Raw genomic sequence first — 16973 nt, forward strand, 5'->3', positions numbered from 1 at the left:
TTTCCTGAAAAAAAAACAATAACTATTATTTACGCCCTACGTCGCCAGATGCCCTATCGCATCAAAACAATGTCGAACTGTCAAGTAACCAAAACCCAGTAACTTCTCATTTACAAAGTGCATGAGTAACAGTTCAAAATGCAACTCATTTTTGGTAGTCGAATTTCAAGTTAGGCAAGCAAATAACTCCATTCAATCTTTGTGCAAATTGTAAAAATCCCCGGCAAAATTTTACGGCTCCCGTGTACTGTTAAAGCCCAGTAGTTCGATACTTGCTGCAATTTTTTTCAGTCATACATTTTTTTACAAAAGAAAACGAAAAAAACGAAAATGAATCGTGGGTCACAAGAAAGCCTCCATTCTCAAGAAAAACAGCCACTTCTTCAACAATCGTCTCCTGAACGCACATCGGTGACAGAACCTCTGGTTTGCTTCAGCATTAAGTATTACTACATAGCAATAACCATCTCAAGAAGCCCTACTAACCATTAAATAAAGTGTTCGAGAAACAGGAGAAGAAGAGATCGTCGGCACGGTGGAGGATTCTGAAGCTACATGTCAAAGCAACATTGGTAATGAAGCCACATATCAAAACGAAACGTCAGAACAAAAACTATTACCTCTAGAATCCCCTCAAGCACACAGACCGATTTCGTGAGTATTAGCCTATTTCCCCTATTACAAAATGTTTCTTTCAATCCAATGTGTCACTCAACAGAAACTGTGAAACAATGGTCCATTTACTCAAAGGCAACATTGGCACAGGAATATTTGCCATGCCAGATGCATTTAAAAATGCTGGATTGCTGGTTGGTTCAATCGGAGTACCTATCATGGCTCTTATCTGTGTACACTGTAAGTTTCACCGCTCCATTAAAATTGTTTAGTCACTCATAATATCAACAAGCCTGACTTTTCTCTATTTTCAAACAATTCACAAAAAAATCTTTCCTTTTCTTATTTTCTAGGCATGCACATCTTGGTAAAAAGAAATTAATATTTATCCAACAGTGTTAACGTGGAGCAATAATAATTTTTCTTTTCCAATATGTGTAGGTGAAATGTGCAGCAGTCATGAAAAGAAGGAAAGGCGATCACTTCATGGACTATGCAGACGTAGTAGAAACTGCTTGTCAAACAGGGCCAGCCAAGCTCGTTCCGTACAGTGATTTTGGCAGGTAAAAACAAATAGCTAAGTTACAGAGAAAAGGTAACTTTTTTTTTAACGCAAAAAATTTTGTTTAAAATTTTTAAAAATAGGAAGCTAATCAATCTCTTCCTGTGCATTACACAATTTGGCTTTTGCTGTGTGTACATTGTTTTTGCAGCCACCAATTTTGAACAGGTAAAAGCTTAGCTATTTGTTATACCACATCTTCAATTGTTTTTAACTGGCGCTTTTCCCTTCAAGGTGGTTGCCCATTATTTTCCTAATGCCGCCCTGGATATTCGATCTTACATGGCTATTATGATGGTCGTTTTGATCCCACTCTGTTGGATTCGCAAATTAAAATATCTCTCGCCCGTTTCACTCCTTGCAAACATTCTACAAACAAGTAGCCTAGTCCTCATCTTCTACTACATTCTTCAAGATTTACCCAACGTCTCATCACGCCCTGCATTTGGCTCGTGGAAAACCCTCCCTCTTTAGTAGATAAAGACACGCTCTTTTCAAAATGAAGCAAATCTCTAAATTGTGATTATTACTTTACAGTTTTGGCACAGCCGTGTTCGCCTTTGAGGGAATATCGTTGGTTTTGCCATTACAAAAAGACATGAGGACGCCAAAACAATTCGAGGGACTAACGGGAGTTCTGAACACCGGAATGGTTACAGTATCAGTCCTCTACTTCGCTGTCGGCTTTTACGGTTATCTCAAGTATGGCGAAGTCGTCAAAGGATCCATTACCCTCAATCTTCCATCAGAGGACTTGTAAGGCAATTGCGAACAAATACGATGTACAATTTGATATAAAATAATTTTTCTTTAGATTGGCGCAATTGGTGAAACTGATGGTAAATTAAAAGAAAAAGGCCAGATGAACAACAAAAGGAAAAACAAAATTGCTGATACAATTTTTCTTCTTTAGATGGTTTTTGCCATTCTCGGAAGTTATGCAGTACAGTTTTACGTCCCGATGGAAATCATTTGGCCAAGCCTCTCCACGTACTTCCAAAATGGTCCAAATCAACTCATTGCCGAGTATACATTCAGGACCATTTTAGTAGTAATAACTTGTAAGGAATTTTTTGTTCTTTAGAAAAGATAATCAAACGCAAATCAAAAGAATTTAATTTTTTTTCAATTGTGTTTGGGAACAGTTTGCCTAGCGGCTGCCATTCCAAAACTGGATCTCTTCATATCGTTGGTGGGAGCATTTAGCAGTTCGTTTTTGGTAACAGAATTAATTGATTCAAGTTTCTCTTTTCAAGTACCTTACAAGAATTGATTATCACCCGACAGGCTCTAATCTTTCCTCCCATTCTGGAACTGATCACCTATTGGCCGAACGTTGGAAAGTGGACCTTGGCCAAAAACGCTTTGATCATCGTCTTCGGAATCATCGGGTTTCTAGCCGGGACCTATGCCAGTATCGAGTCTTTAGTGAACGCTTTCTCCACATAATTTAGACTCCTGGCGCTCCTTTCTATCTCATTCTCGGTGTCCTAATTGCCTTGTTGTATCCTTCCTCAATGTGCTTAGCATGACTTTTAGACGCGTCCGGCCCTTTTAACTGCCTCGATTTGATCAGTGAAAGCGGTTTGTATATCCATATCAATAAATATCGTCGGTGGTATTTTCAGTTTTAAACTAACATTATTGTTGTAGTGAGTGAGACGTAATGGCTTTGCCATCCGTTTCACTGCTAATGGAGAGTGAAGAAAAACATTGTCCTACCTTAAATTCTGACGTTCGCATCGAACCGGCTGACGTGCATCTAGGTGATGACGTTTACGTTCCCTCTTGGAGTAAGCTTGTCCCCGAGCAGCCACAAGAATGCACCTCCTCTAATGCGTGCCCTGTGCCAGTTGTCTGTAATGAAGCAAAAGCAGTAAAGAAGGTATTACGAATAAGCTCCTCAATTCAAAGTTTGCCAGGATTAACTGTATCACATTACAATACTTTTTAGACACCCTCGAAACAGCATGAAACATATTGGAATCATAACTGAGAAACAACACAGTACAACGAACATGCACTTCTGAAAGTTTTGCCTCTAAACACAACAGACATTTCCCTTGGCACTCTCTTCAGCCATGCATCGGTCTGTTTGGCTGCAGTTGGCTTGCTCTGGTATTAAAAACTCCACCAAACCCAAGGTCAGCATACAGAGTCTATTTTTCACACCTTACGTTATCACCCATATCACACATTTTTCTAGGTAAACACGAGTTCGGCATAAACCACGTGTTTGATATACATTTCACGGTTTATGAGCAATTTTCTGTTGACTCTGTCGTTCATTTATGGCACAATTAACCTTGTTTCTGGCAAAAATAGATACTTACGCGTTGCAGAAAAACAAAGTAGGTCGGTTCGCCTCAAAAGCTGTAAAAACTGGAGGGAGAGGAATTCCCATCTGCCATGATACACTACGACCCTCTACTGCGTTTACCAGCGTGCACAGTGAGAATGAGTCATCAGAGGAAACCGAAAGTTTATGGCCAACAGTTTGCGCGCCCAAACTCACAGTGCAGACGACTCAATAAGCAACGTTGTCTTGTTTTCTTATAAAAACATGAATCGAGCGAGTCACGTTTTATTTCGAGTTCCGCATTCTCTTGGCTCGTTGTTGCCACCTGTGAAACGTAATAAAATAATATGTAAATAGAATCGCAGGAAAAACCAGATTTGCCCATTGTTCACGGCGAACGTGTGTGGATTCAGGTGTCATGGCTGACAACAGAAAGTGGCATTTATTTCTCAGAACAGGTGCATCACTATTCCTTGCATGTTCACACCTTTCTTTTGTACGATGAATTATGAATAAGTTTCTTAGATGAACACTGATACAAATTGTATAGACACGACAATTGTATTATTACAATGTACCCGCCACACACACACAAGTTTTCCTTTTTTTTGTTTTTTGTTTTTTTTTTTCAGGTCAAGAGAAATACAAAGCGGTTCAATGAAATTACAATAACGCACTGCATATCGCCGCACACACACACACACTCATTAAAAATAAATGAAATCGCTGACGTGCCGTATTTCGAATCGATCGTGCCGCACCTTAAAATAGCGAAGCAGGTCAAGACGTACCTATAGACACGTGTACGGGCGCGTTAAACGCGAACCCTTACCACCCGAAAACCACCAGCCCAAATGACATCATTGCTGAGCATCCACGTTCAATGTGTGTCTTTTCAATTCAGATCGATACCAATGGGGAAGGGCGCAAAAATGGAAGGGAAATAAAATTTCTGAATAGCGGCAAATAACAACTGTTTTTTTTTTTTGTAAATTGGGGGAGTTTAGTATTGAACGGAGCGGGACATTTGTGTGATGGGATGGGGGGGGGCTCTTGGCACGAACCATCATCGTGTCGCGTGATGCAGTGATGAAGACGGGATCAGAATTGAGATCTCCATTTCTTTGTTCGCCATTTTTGAATAATTGAAGTGCGGAGAGGGATTTTTTTTTTTTTCATTTTTCTTTGTTAAAATGTCTGGGTTATGGAGTAGGTCAAATTGAGTGTAACTAGCCTTCTCCCTGTTTTGGTTTCTCGATTTCAAACAAAATGAAGAAAAGAAAAAAAAAGACATAGAAAACTGGGATTCGTCTTGGATGATGAAATGGGATTGGTGGTTGATTAAAAGGGTCACAATAACAAAATTGAAATGGTGGGGCTGGCGGGCAAAATTAAGGCATTGTTTCACACCATGACATGCAATGGACATTCGCTCTGAAATAACTTAAGTATATAGCGCAAACATGATACCCGAATATGTATAATGTATATAGATAACAGCACGTTAGCGTTTCCCTTTGTGGTGACCATCACCTGTTTTGTCGAAGGTACAGTACAAAAACAAATTGAACATTTTATATATACTTTTTTTTTTTTTTGAAATTTTCCTCTCTTCGGTTTCTCTTCTAGCACTTCGAAAATGCGACAATCAGGGAAATTAACAATATTACATCATCTTCATTTTTTTTTTTAATTTTCTTTTTTTTCTATTTCGTAATTAATGGTTTTAATGGAGGGACAGGTGAAAAAAAACGCTATGTAGAATATAAACATTGAACTCTTCGAGGCACTCTCTCTTTCTCTCCTCCTCGCCATCCCTTAGTCCTTTGCCTAAGTCATCTTTTTCATTTCACACAACAATATGACATTGCACGCTGAATCACGAAATTCACGCAATCACCGATAGTAGCTCGAACTAAACTGTTGTCGTATTTTTCCTATCCTCGAGGTGTTTTGTGGGGGATGGAGGGGATTGGTATAAATTACACACGCAACGATGATGATCAGATTACGATTTTTTTGTAACTCGTTATAAATAACTAAACAAAAAAAAAAAATTTTTTTTTTTTTTTTTTCAATATTATATAATACACTTATACTGAATTGAGCCCCTCTCCTTTCTTTCGGCTTAGTGGGGACACACTGTAAACGAACCTTCCAATCTGCATTTCAATTTTTTAAATCGCTCTTGGGTTTTATCGTTCCAACTAACGCGCGCACAATCATCACAGTTGAGGTTCCGACACACACAGTGAACTACTAAAATAAAATTTCCCCCCCAAAAATAACTCCTGAAAACAAAAAAAAACAAAGTCGGGCCTTTGAAAGAAAACAATTGAAAGGGATACAAGAAGGAAGAAATCGAGATGAAAGAAAATCGGATCATTTCCTCGAATTCAAACGTTATTGTTTTCAAAAAAGAAGAGGCCGGTGGATTTGTTTTGTTTGCTTTTTGTTGTCGTGAAGAAGAAGAGAACCGATCAAAAAGGCACTTGGACAAAAAATGGGGTAAAGAAAGGGGGGGGGGGGGGGACGAGGAGCAGAGAATTGAGGAGGGTAGACATCCTCCACCAATGTTGTTGTCCTTTCCTTCTCAGCGACCTGGTCGCACGGAGGCAGGCATCCATCCGTTTCACACTTTTACGCAGGGATGAACGAAGATGAGCAAAAGGAAAAGAGGGGAAAGAATTTTGGATTTCCTTCTTCTGATTTTTGTTGTAGAAGTTCTTCCTTAGGCTCCCGTACAATCGATTTCGACAATGTCTTTGGGTACATCGACGAACTGATAGACGAGTCGTTGGCCGTCCACTTTAGCCAAAATGCCACGTTGGTAGTAATACCTGTCAATGAAAAAAGGAAAAAAGGAAAAAAAAGGGCACCGTATTGTTATTGATCGATGGTCTATACGTTTGACATTTGCTTGTTTCGACATCGAATCCACTGAGATTTGTGTATCGACTTGACAAGGTAAAAAAAAATGAAGCGTATCGGCTTTCGGAAAAATCGAAAAAAAAAATTGGAACGTACCTCAATGCTCGACCCATCGTTTCGTAGTTCATGTCGGGCTTGTTCTTGTGAAGACCCCATAGCCTGGAAACGGCTTTAGAGTCGACCAGCTTAAAAACTCCTTTCTCTCGGTTGGTCCACTTGATGTAGCGGGGACAACAGTCCTTGTCTTGGAGCAGCTTCAGCAAAAACTCCCACAAGTATGTCGTTGATCCAGCTACACACAAATCAAACCCCAAGCAATAAAAAATAAAAGGTGTTAGAGCGTTGGTAAAAAATAAAAAATAAATCCGTCTATTAAAAAAAAAAAAAAAAAAAATGTAAATATACCTTCTCTGTTTTTCCTCTTGCCGGATGGGCATCCATCGGGACCGTCTGGATTACGTTGCTTCTTCATCTTCTTCCGCCTGTGAGGCGATTCGAGTCCCGATTGACCGGAATAGCCTCCGCCAACACCGACACCTCCGCCCAAGTTGTAGAGCTCGGAGAAGTAATTGTCTTCGCCACCACTGGGGCTTCCGCCGCCGCTGGAAATGGGACTGGCCGTCGAAGGCGCTTGAATGACCGAAGTCGGAACGCTGGGCACGTTGCCTCCGCTGGCCGACGGCGATCCGGACAGCAAGGCCACCATGGCCGACGACGGGCCGGCCGGATTGTGATGATGGTGGAACTGATGGTGTTGGTGCAGATGATGGTGGTGGTGAGCGTTGCCCGGCGATCCCGGAATCAAATGCAGCGGCGGATGTCCCACGGCGGAAGCGGATCCGCCTCCAACGCGTGAATGCAGCAAGCCATTGCTGTTGCTGTACAACTGTTGTTGCTGTTGTTGTTGCTGCTGTTGTTGCTGCTGCTGATGCTGCTGCTGCTGGGAATGGATGGCGTAAGACGAGGGCGGATGAGCCGACAAGGGCGTCGACGGCGGGTGGAAATTGTCGAAACCGTCGCTGACAGCTGCGCGCCGAAAAGCCAAAAAAAAAAAAAGGGACAAAATAGAAAATAAACAGATCGTTAGATAGAAAGTCGGAAAGAGTTTGCCAAGTTTTTTTTTTCAACTTGGAGAGGACATATGCAACCAGTTAACTCGTTTCCAACTACCATTAAAAGAACACGGAGCGATTTCGAATTCCGGCACCTCATCAAAAGGCAAAAAAATGGGTGTTTATTTATTTATTTTTTTTCTTTATGACGAAACGACCAATCAGGACGAACAAAAACCAAATGAGTTTCCTGGACAAACGCAGATTACATCTCCCCCCCTCGTATTTTTGATTTGAAATGCCGACGTTGAACGTTCCTGTTTTCCGCTTCGCATTTTGATTTTGTCTAGTAATTCATTTTTGATTAAAAACGTCCCATATTTGGATTTTTGAAGGGGCTCTACTTTTTCATTCAATTTCTTTTTTTTTTTTTTTTTTTATTACCACCTTCAACTTGACAAATAAAAAGTGAAAATTTATCGTTGGGGAACTATGGACAAATGCCTCGAAGTCCGTCTGTTTTCTTTAGACGGAGACAGTTCAAGGTTGTGATTGTCGGATACATTTCGTAATGGGCCCCTATTTGCTCAATAGCAGAAAGAGATTCAATGAAAAGACCAACGCAAGACTCGAAATAATGAAATGAATTAAAAGTGAAGTAAACTGCGCTGCTGTGTCTGCAACAGTGTACGTTTAAAAATAGGTAATGCAACTTTCTCTGCTCGTCAATCGGATGGCGGCAGCAACAAGAAAGAAAGTGAACCGAGGAGGAGGACAGGCCGGGGGAAGGGGTTAATTGGGAAAACAGATAATAGGAAGTGATGAAGAAAGCCAGGAAATCAGATGCATAAGGCACAACCCAGCCAAGACATTAAAGGCGAACGCGAAAAAGATGTGAAAACAACACAGAAAATTAGAAAGTCAAAAATAAAATAAAAATAAGAAAGAAAGAAGAAGACGGGCGAAAGGAAATGAGTTCCCAGAAAGTTAGGTAAAGGGGGAAGACCCAAGAAGAAGAAAAAAAAAAATCATTTCCGCTGTCGAGAAAGTGGAAAACTGCAAGCCTCACTTCCTTTTTTTTTTTTCGTTGAGTTGTCTCTTCACTTTCTTCAAAACTGCTAGACTTTTTTTTCTTCTTCTTCTTCTTCCTTCTCGGGTAATAATAAATAAATAAATAAATAAATATATGCTTCCTTTTCCACTTTTCTTTTTTTCTACCGGTTCAATGACTAGACATAGACAGGAAGCCAAAAACCGCCCACATCTTTTTTTTTTTGTGTGTTGAAAAATCTTCCAAGATAATCAACCATCCAAAACGCGAACAGCAAAGAATCTCTTTCGTCGTCCCACTTGTGTGTGTGTGTATATATATAGATACAAAATAGGTGTGCGCACTGCCGGAGGTAATAATAAGAAGGAAACCCCCCCCCCCCCAAAGTCCAAATCATTCGTTTGACAGTGACGCAAACACGTTTAAAACGCACGACACATTTGATGTGATTCCATGTGTTTTACGATTTGAAAAAAAAAAAGGGCAGAAGGAAGAAATGAGGGCGTTTTTTTTTTTTTTTTAGCCTATAACTTTATGTGTTCTTATTTTATAAATAACAAGCCAAAGAGGAAAAAGAAGAAGGAGAGACTCCTAACGACATGTTTTGTTCATCGTGAAACGGTCGGAAGAGTTGGGTGGGGGTGTCATCTCTTCCTTTAGCACATAACCATTTTCTCTTGAGGCAATAACGAGGTTGGCTTTTGTATATCCTCAATGGCAACCCGCTGCTGCTCACTCAGAACTTTTTTTTTTTTCTCGTTGATTTCCTCCTCTTTTTATCGACACACCGTTTGGCAGACCACAACAGTTAACCGAGAAAAGATGCTCTTCTTTTTTTCTTTTCATACGATAGTCGTCAAAAAAACAAACAAAAAAACGTTGCGTGTTGGCGGCAAAAACCATCTGGGTTCCAACCTTTTTTCTCTTTTTAACACTTGACAAACGGGCAGCCGCGCAAATGACTTTCAAACACCAGACGCACGTGAGGTGAAATGGGACTGTGGGTTATTGCTTGCGCCGGTCCTCAAACAAACAAACAAACAAAAAAAAACTCATAAGCAGCAAAATAAAGAAGAAGAAGAAGAAAAAAAAAGGTCCATTAACGAAGTCTAAAAGATCCATTTTGACAACGGGTAGAGAGAGAGAGAAAAAAGAATAGAAAAGAGCAATTCCTAGGTGATGCTAAGGTGGGGTTGTCAAAAAGCCGCGGGAGTCGAAGCTCCGTCCGTTACTCTTTCTGGCTAGCTTGCATGTTTCACGCCAACGGAATGAACATCTCAAGGACATATATCTGTCTACTTGTTGTGTGTGTGTGTGTGTGTGTGTGTGTACCTTGTTCTAATGCAAAGATCGTCATTTTTATTTATCGTCACGTGCTTCTTTGATTTAAATAAACGAAACGAGCAGACAGCGCCGTCTTTCATCCTCTCTCCTGTTTGCAAATAATTAATAAGGGAACGCAAGTTTTGCGGGAAGATAAAAAAAAAAAAAAAAAACGAAATCTCAGGTTGTTGGTGCACATCTTTTTCAATCATGGCTTTAACTAGCGAACGCGCGTGATTTTTGTTTTGTTTTCTAAAAAGGATATTTCGAAAAAAAAAAAAAAAAAAGAATCCCGGAAAGACAAAGCAACGTTAGTCGTTCATTCATTCTGACAAGAGAAAATCCACGTGAATTGCATTTGTCCGATTTTTCCTAGCATTCCTCCATTTTCGGGGCGAGTTGTTTTCATTTGATTTCGCCACCCGAGAAGGAAGAAGAACGCGGATGAGAAGCCCAACGCGCGTCTACCAGCGGCCTTGAAAACGGTCACTCACGCGGGCAGCGCGCGCGCACACACACACGGGGTACGCACAAAGGATAAAAACCCAATGCATGAACATATTAAAGAAGCGAGGAAAAAAAACAAAAAAAAACAAAAAAAGCAAAGCAAAGCAAAGGCGAAATTGAACCCGGGCTAATCGCATCGTCATCAATTCGAAAATGAATTTTTGCGTGCATTCAAATAATTAGGCTTAAAAAACAAAACCTTAATGATTTCTTCGTATCAACTTTTTTCTTGGGGGGGGATTTAAGAAGGCGGTTTTTTTTATCGCTCGAAGGTTGATTGATTCTTTAAAAGAAAAAAAAAAAGTAATAATAATTTGGATAAAATTCAGAATTTCGGTTGAGCTGTTCAAATGTCGGCTTCACGCATCGATCGTCCCTCCCGTTTTTCGGGTACTACTAGCCACGACATTGACGCCATTCGGGAAAATAAGAGGAATCACGTTAGAAAACGCAAAAAAAAAAAAGAAAAGAAATAGCCTGCTCGTCTGACGTCAATGCCTCCCACCGTGAACTGCAATTGAGGTGGAAGGGCGGGAGCAATTCTGATGCCCGTCTGACGTCACCGCAACAATTTACGTGGCCCTGCAAATATCGATCGTCTTGCTTTCCCTTTTTCTTGTCCGTCTGTTCGCAAACCATCACCACCATCTTTAACCCCTCCGTCCTGATTGAAACTTTATAAGCCCCTTCTTCTCATTTCTTCTTTTTTTTTTTTTTCTAGACGAGATTGGCGGTTTTTTTAAACGGACCTGCGGGACCGAGACTCTGCATGCGACCCAATGCAGCGTGACTGAACTTCTTTCTCGCGTTTCGCGCACGCTCTCGTGCCACTTTAAAAAAAAAAAAAAAAAAGGCAAAAGAGAGAAAGTTAACCCCGAAAGGTAACCTTCTTCCAAACGTCAATTTTCGGCAAGGCACACACAAGAAAAAAAAAAAAAAAAAAAGGGCGGATCATTTTTGATTGCACGCCAAACGCATCGGTTCTCCCTTCTCTCATTTTTTTCCCCCTTCTAAATAAATTTAAAAAAAAACAAGAAGAAACTTAATCAACTATTTTTTTTTTTTTGGTTGGAAAAATTGCGTGTGCAGGTGTCGGCGGATGTGTCAGAGATCACGATGGGCACACACACAGACCGAAAAAGAAAAAAAAAATGAAGGGAAGGAAACTTTCACGCAGGCAAATTACAGGAAGACGCACGAGCCGAGAGAAAGTGAGACGCGTCTTCGTTATATCCGGTGAGAGTTTACCGAGCAGAACACAAAGAATAATTTTTTCCTTTCATTTTCATGTTCTCTAATTTATTTGATTTGTTTTTTGATCTGCTATTTCACGTTCACTTCGAATGCGAGTTAAATGCTGTCTCCATCATTCTTTGTTCCCCTTCCCGCTTCCTATCGCCTAATCGATGGCTTTATCCGATTCCGGGGCTAAGGAGATTCCGGTAGGGACCGAACGGGGTGGAAAACAACAAGTGATAAGCTTCACACAATCGCTTATTCACTTCAATCTATATTTCTATTCTCTTCTTCTTCTTCTTCTTTTTTTTTTTTTTTATCAAGATAATGCAAAGAGAAATAAAGAGGAACGAATGAATGTCATCGGGTGCTCAAGAGGGATAAGAGAACATTAGTTTCTCGTTCTTTTTGGTGAAACGATCTCATCAAAAGACAAAAGAGCTGATAATGAACTTAAGTCGCATCTTGAGAAAGAAAGAAATGCGTCGCGACGCTGCCATTCAACGATGCGCAACCATTTGATATTGTTTCCGTTCATGCTCCGGGGTCTATTCCCGTGTAACGGGAAACGGAAGAAAACGTTGTTGTCGAAAGTCATTTTTTTTTTCTTTAATAAACAATTCTTTTTCACCCCTCTTCCCCCCCCCCCCCTTCTAACAATTTAACGAAAACCAATAACAGACCTAAACATTTCCTGAACCCGGCCGAAAGAAACTATCCCTCCCCCCCTCTTTCTTCTATAACCAGCTGGAAATATGGTGTGAACAAATCAATAAGAAGAAATAAAAATATATATATATATATATAAACAGAAAGGAAGAAGCCAAAGAGAGCGAAGAAAAACATTAATGTCCTCCCTTCTATCGGAAGGGGGGGGGGAGAATAGATGTTCTTCTTCTTCTTCTTCTGGTGTTCTCATGTATGGACAACAAGTTGACTTGCTACTGCTGGTTACTCTCTAAACATTGGAGGGGGGGAAAGGAAACGACCTTGGAAGGAGGGCGCTCGCCGAGCCGCTGCCTGTTTTCGTAACGAAAGGGAGAACGTTTTGTTATTGTGCTACATCTTCTCCCCAAGACCTTTTTCTTTTCTTTTTTTTTTTACACCACTTGATGAAGGAGCTCGTAGAAAAATATGGACAGGCGGGGGTAAACTAGCGAAAGAAAAAAAAAGAGGGGACTGAAAAAGAACGTTCAAGAGAAAGAACGTGGGAAAAAAAAAAGAGACAACCGGCAAACAGGTTGACGGTTTAGTATAAAGGGCTTTTTCCTCCTTTTTTTCCGGGGGGTGGGGGACGTTCATCCGACATATAACCCCCCCCCCCCTCTTCTCCGACAAGGCGAAAAAAAAAAACAAACAGGAAACTCGTAGGAGAGGACAATCCCCCCCCCCCCCCCTCCTCAAAAAATATATATGAGCTGATATTTTGGTAAGGTGTTAAAAAAAAAAAAAAAAAAAAAAAGATTTTCATTGGGAATCAAAAATAAAAAAAGGAAAGCAAAACAAAAAGAAAAAAAAAATGAAATAGCAAAAGAGAACCAAACATTTACCGTAAAGAGAACGTTGCTGATGGACAGAGAAGCGTTCGTAAGAGAAGAGCGGCTGCGGGATGCATCGCTGGCCGGGACCACCACCACCACCACCGTTACTGCAGTGACTCGAAGAAGAGGAGGAGGAGAAGGAAGAAGAAGAAGGAAGAAGAAGAGGAGGAAGAAGAAGAAGAAGAAGAGGTGATTGGCGATGGACTTTGGCTATCGACCAGGTCGTCCTCGTTGCCATAAACACCACCTTATTTTAACACACACAAAAATGAACCCCCAAAAAAAAAAAATTTCGTTTTTTTTTTCTCTTTTAGAATTGAAATGTCCATGTTGTTAAAAACTAATGAAAAATCAAATGAAATAAGAGAAAATGCCTAATGTCAACACCTATTCGCAACTGAGAAAGGGCCGGTTACGATCTTTTTGTTTGGTAAGTGTCAACTTGTTTTTGTTCATTAATGTGCTACGAATGGAAAATGGACGTCTTTTTTACCTGATGATTGGAGACGCGATTTGAGTTCGTCGTTGCTGGTGTGGCCGCTGCTGCTATCTACGTCCGAGACGCCGCTGTCTGCCGGCGATGGAGGTAACGATCCTGCATGTGAATGTGTCACGGGTTTCGCAGTAGAACCAACAACAAAAGACACACACGCCACGAGTAGGAAAAGAACAAAAAAGAAACGACGTCAGTTAATGTTGTTGTCTAACCAAAAGTCTAAACAAAATGAAATTGGTCCAGCCAAAAAAACAACAAAAAAAAAAAAAAATGAGGAAGGTATTTGAAAAAAACACACACACACACACACACATTAAACTTGGCAAGTTGCGCCGGCTATTTCCTGTCAATTTCCCTAGAGTCAACAAAAAAAAAGAGAGGAAAGAAGAGGAAATAAAAAAAAAAAAAAAAAAGAAAAAAAGGAGGGGGATACAGACATAGTATAACTCATCATTGCTCAGCTGGCCCATGAATCACCTTCCGCCCGTTTCTCTTTCATACCGCACAAGTTCCAAAAGAGAGAGGAGAGCTAGTAGGTGGGCTATAGTTGGGAGGAGAGAATTTGTCAGAACAAACAAACTTTTCTTTTTATACAGCGCGCCCCCTGTGTGTGTGTGTGTGTGTGTACGTCCGTATGTGAGTGTGTTTGTGTCTAATTTCGGACGGGCAAAGTGACTTGCCACTCGTTCCTTCCTTTCCATACGAGAAGTGGTGCGAGTTAAAGAGAGAAACATATTTAAAAAAAAAAAAAAAACAAAAAAAAAAAAGGATGAAACTGAGAATGTGATTGACTAGGGGCGGTGACCTCTTGTTTGTCAAAGACCTCACGTGTGACCGACAACAACCCCGGCCCTTCTTCCCTCCCACTACGTCATGTGTAACATCAAAGAGCAGCCCCAAAAATAGGCGATGGACGGGGGTCAGTTGATATCATCACGTCCCACCCCTTCCTCAAGCTCCAGGGGTGGCCAATTAGTCGAGTAAAGCGACGCTTTCCTTCCCCCTTCGTAGGTGGGCCAACAGTCAGTTTGTCATTTCCATCACTCTTATCTCTCTCTCTCTCTCTCTCGCTCTCTCTCGCTCTCCAGCTCGTGCCAACACACATCCAAACCCACTCACATTCTATTTCTTTCTCCAACTTCGATCATCGAGCAGAACAAAGAAACAAAACGGAAACGAAAACGGAACAAGAACAAAACGAATCAATCAACATGTTACCGGGTTTGACGTGCGGATGATGGCCCGGCACTAACGACGGATGGCGAAGAATCTGCTGTTGCTGGTGGAGGTTTAGGTGGTGGTGGAGGTGGTGGTAGGCAGCTTGTTGAGGGTCGGAAGGTCCTGCCGGACGCAAAGCTGGATGACCCGGTTGAAGGATGCTGTGCAGATTGACCAGACCCAAAACGGCACTTGCGCTACTGCTGCTGCTGCTGCTGCTGCTGTTGTTGCTAGCCGTCGCGTTATTGTTATTGCTGGCCAAGCCAGAAGCGCCCGGTTGTTGGCTAAGGATGCCCCGCAGCAAAGTCCTGGGAGGTTCCGTCGCGACGGGCGACGTCGTCGCAGACGATGTGGGAGGTTGTTGTTGTTGCTGTTGAAGCGAATGAAGTTGGCGCCCAACGGTGGACGATTGAACGCCGCCACCGGCCGTCGTCGTCGGCGTGCCCGTCTCCGTGTTGTAGCCGTTATTGCGGCTCGCTTGCAACACCAATCGTCCCGCCGATCCAGCAACACCGTGACGGCCGCCATCCACCGCCGTATCAACTACAAATGTACCAGAGGGAAAAAACAAAAACAAAAACAAAATAAATACATAAATTAAATACGGTCGTTCATGAATCACGTTTAGGGCATTCTTTGCATGCCAAGCTATCGATACACTAGAAAAAGAAAAAAAGATCTCACTGGCTTCCAGTCACTCTTATCTGGCAAAAGAGATGTGTGTTTATGGATATAATTAACTGGTGTGCCTTGTTGGAGAGGGCAACTCACACACGCACCTCCACATGTGACGTGTGAGTATATTTATTTAATAGCCTCGTAAATCACAATCGTCAAAAATGTTTTTTCTTTTCTTTTTGAGATTTCATTTTCGTTCTAAAATATGTCCAAAAAAAACAAACAAACAGAAGACATGAACATTCTTCATTTTTTTTTTTTTTTTTTGGATCAGAAAAAAGAAACAAACTGTTTTCTAATTTCTATTTCCGTCCATGCGTCAGTCCTTCGGCTTCACGCTAAACTTTTGCGTTTGCCGTCACTCGTTCTTCAATAGCACATAGTGTTATAAACCGTACAATTATCGACCCATTCTTTAAAAAAAAAAAAAAAAAAAAAAATACGAAAGAAGAAGCCATTGAGTGTTGTTTTTTTTGTCTTTTTGTCTTTTTAGGGAAGGTGAAGGCCAATCAAATAGAATTTTGCTGCTGGCCAGACAGACTAAGAAAAAAAACGTGGACGAGCCATGCGTTCGAAAGATTTGAACTTTCTGTCACGTTGCTGTGCCCCGTTTTTTTTGTTTTCCCGATTGAGTCATCGGGTATAAAAAAAAAAAAAAAACCAAACAAAAGAACGAAGGGATAAATAGAAGAAAGAGAAATCCCCATTAGAAGAAGACGCAGTGGGAAAAAAAAAAAGGAAAAATGAATGGCAAATGACCATGGACGATGAGCCAATACGAAACAAAAAGTGGTACTTCATTTTTATGATCACGTTTCAATGTCTGGTTTTTGCGTGGTCGTTGTGGCACACTTTCACTCTTCGACATTCCCGAAAGGCACCACCGCACACAACAAAAAAAAAGAGAGAGAGAGAGAGAGAGAAAAAAAAATATGCACGGCCAAGCGAAATCGTGAGCCGTTCAAAGTCCTTGGCCTCAATCGGTCTCAACTCCCATGTCTGCGTGTATTCCATTGATTACACATTCACGGCGTATACAACCCAAATCGTCCGTATCGAAAACATCATTTTTTTTTTTTTTTTTTTTTTTTTTTTTAGCGAACATAGCGAACGCGGTTTGATTAAGAACACACAAAAATGATGAGGTGCAAGGAGCGCGTGGGTCCCGCATCTCGAGCTCCTCAAGTATCGAGTTTATCGAAAGGAAAAACTTGGAAAGATTCGACCCCGATTTCGACGCTCGTACACATGTCAACGCTATCGTTTCCAAAAACACCTTTTTTTTTTTTGTTTAAATGTGCCGTTTTTTCGTTTCTACTATGCACAGCGTATAGACAAATAGGCTTACAGTCTCTCTCTTCTATCCAAATGCATACAGGTACCAGTATATCACTAATTCGGTTGGCAGAGATGAAAGACCTTTTTCCATCTCTCTCAATTTCAGGTCAATTCAGTCCAAATTTA

The 16973-nt window shown here is 41.1% G+C and overlaps 2 protein-coding genes across 2 annotated transcripts in view; one reads left to right on the forward strand and one right to left on the reverse strand.

Moving 5' to 3' along the window:
* The first annotated feature begins 37 nt into the window (after positions 1–37).
* LOC130687263 (proton-coupled amino acid transporter 2-like) lies at positions 38–2798 on the forward strand. Its single transcript, XM_057510417.2, has 12 exons — positions 38–443; positions 499–654; positions 719–855; positions 969–982; positions 1057–1178; positions 1261–1345; positions 1412–1650; positions 1715–1933; positions 1992–2016; positions 2091–2238; positions 2323–2396; positions 2465–2798. The coding sequence occupies exons 1-12, from the start codon at positions 331–333 to the stop codon at positions 2624–2626; spliced, it is 1494 nt and encodes a 497-aa protein (XP_057366400.1). The 5' UTR covers positions 38–330; the 3' UTR covers positions 2627–2798.
* A 1220-nt stretch (positions 2799–4018) lies between these two features.
* LOC130687251 (ecdysone-induced protein 74EF-like) overlaps positions 4019–16973 on the reverse strand; it is a 56849-nt gene continuing 43894 nt past the window's right edge. Inside the window, 7 exon segments of the mRNA XM_059495177.1 lie at positions 4019–6316; positions 6504–6699; positions 6813–7433; positions 13127–13268; positions 13270–13364; positions 13611–13712; positions 14832–15374. Coding sequence (XP_059351160.1) covers positions 6208–6316; positions 6504–6699; positions 6813–7433; positions 13127–13268; positions 13270–13364; positions 13611–13712; positions 14832–15374 — 1808 coding nt within the window. The 3' untranslated portion in view covers positions 4019–6207.

The sequence above is a fragment of the Daphnia carinata genome, chromosome 4, assembly GCF_022539665.2.
Source record: "Daphnia carinata strain CSIRO-1 chromosome 4, CSIRO_AGI_Dcar_HiC_V3, whole genome shotgun sequence".
Classification (NCBI taxonomy): Eukaryota; Metazoa; Arthropoda; class Branchiopoda; order Diplostraca; family Daphniidae; genus Daphnia; species Daphnia carinata.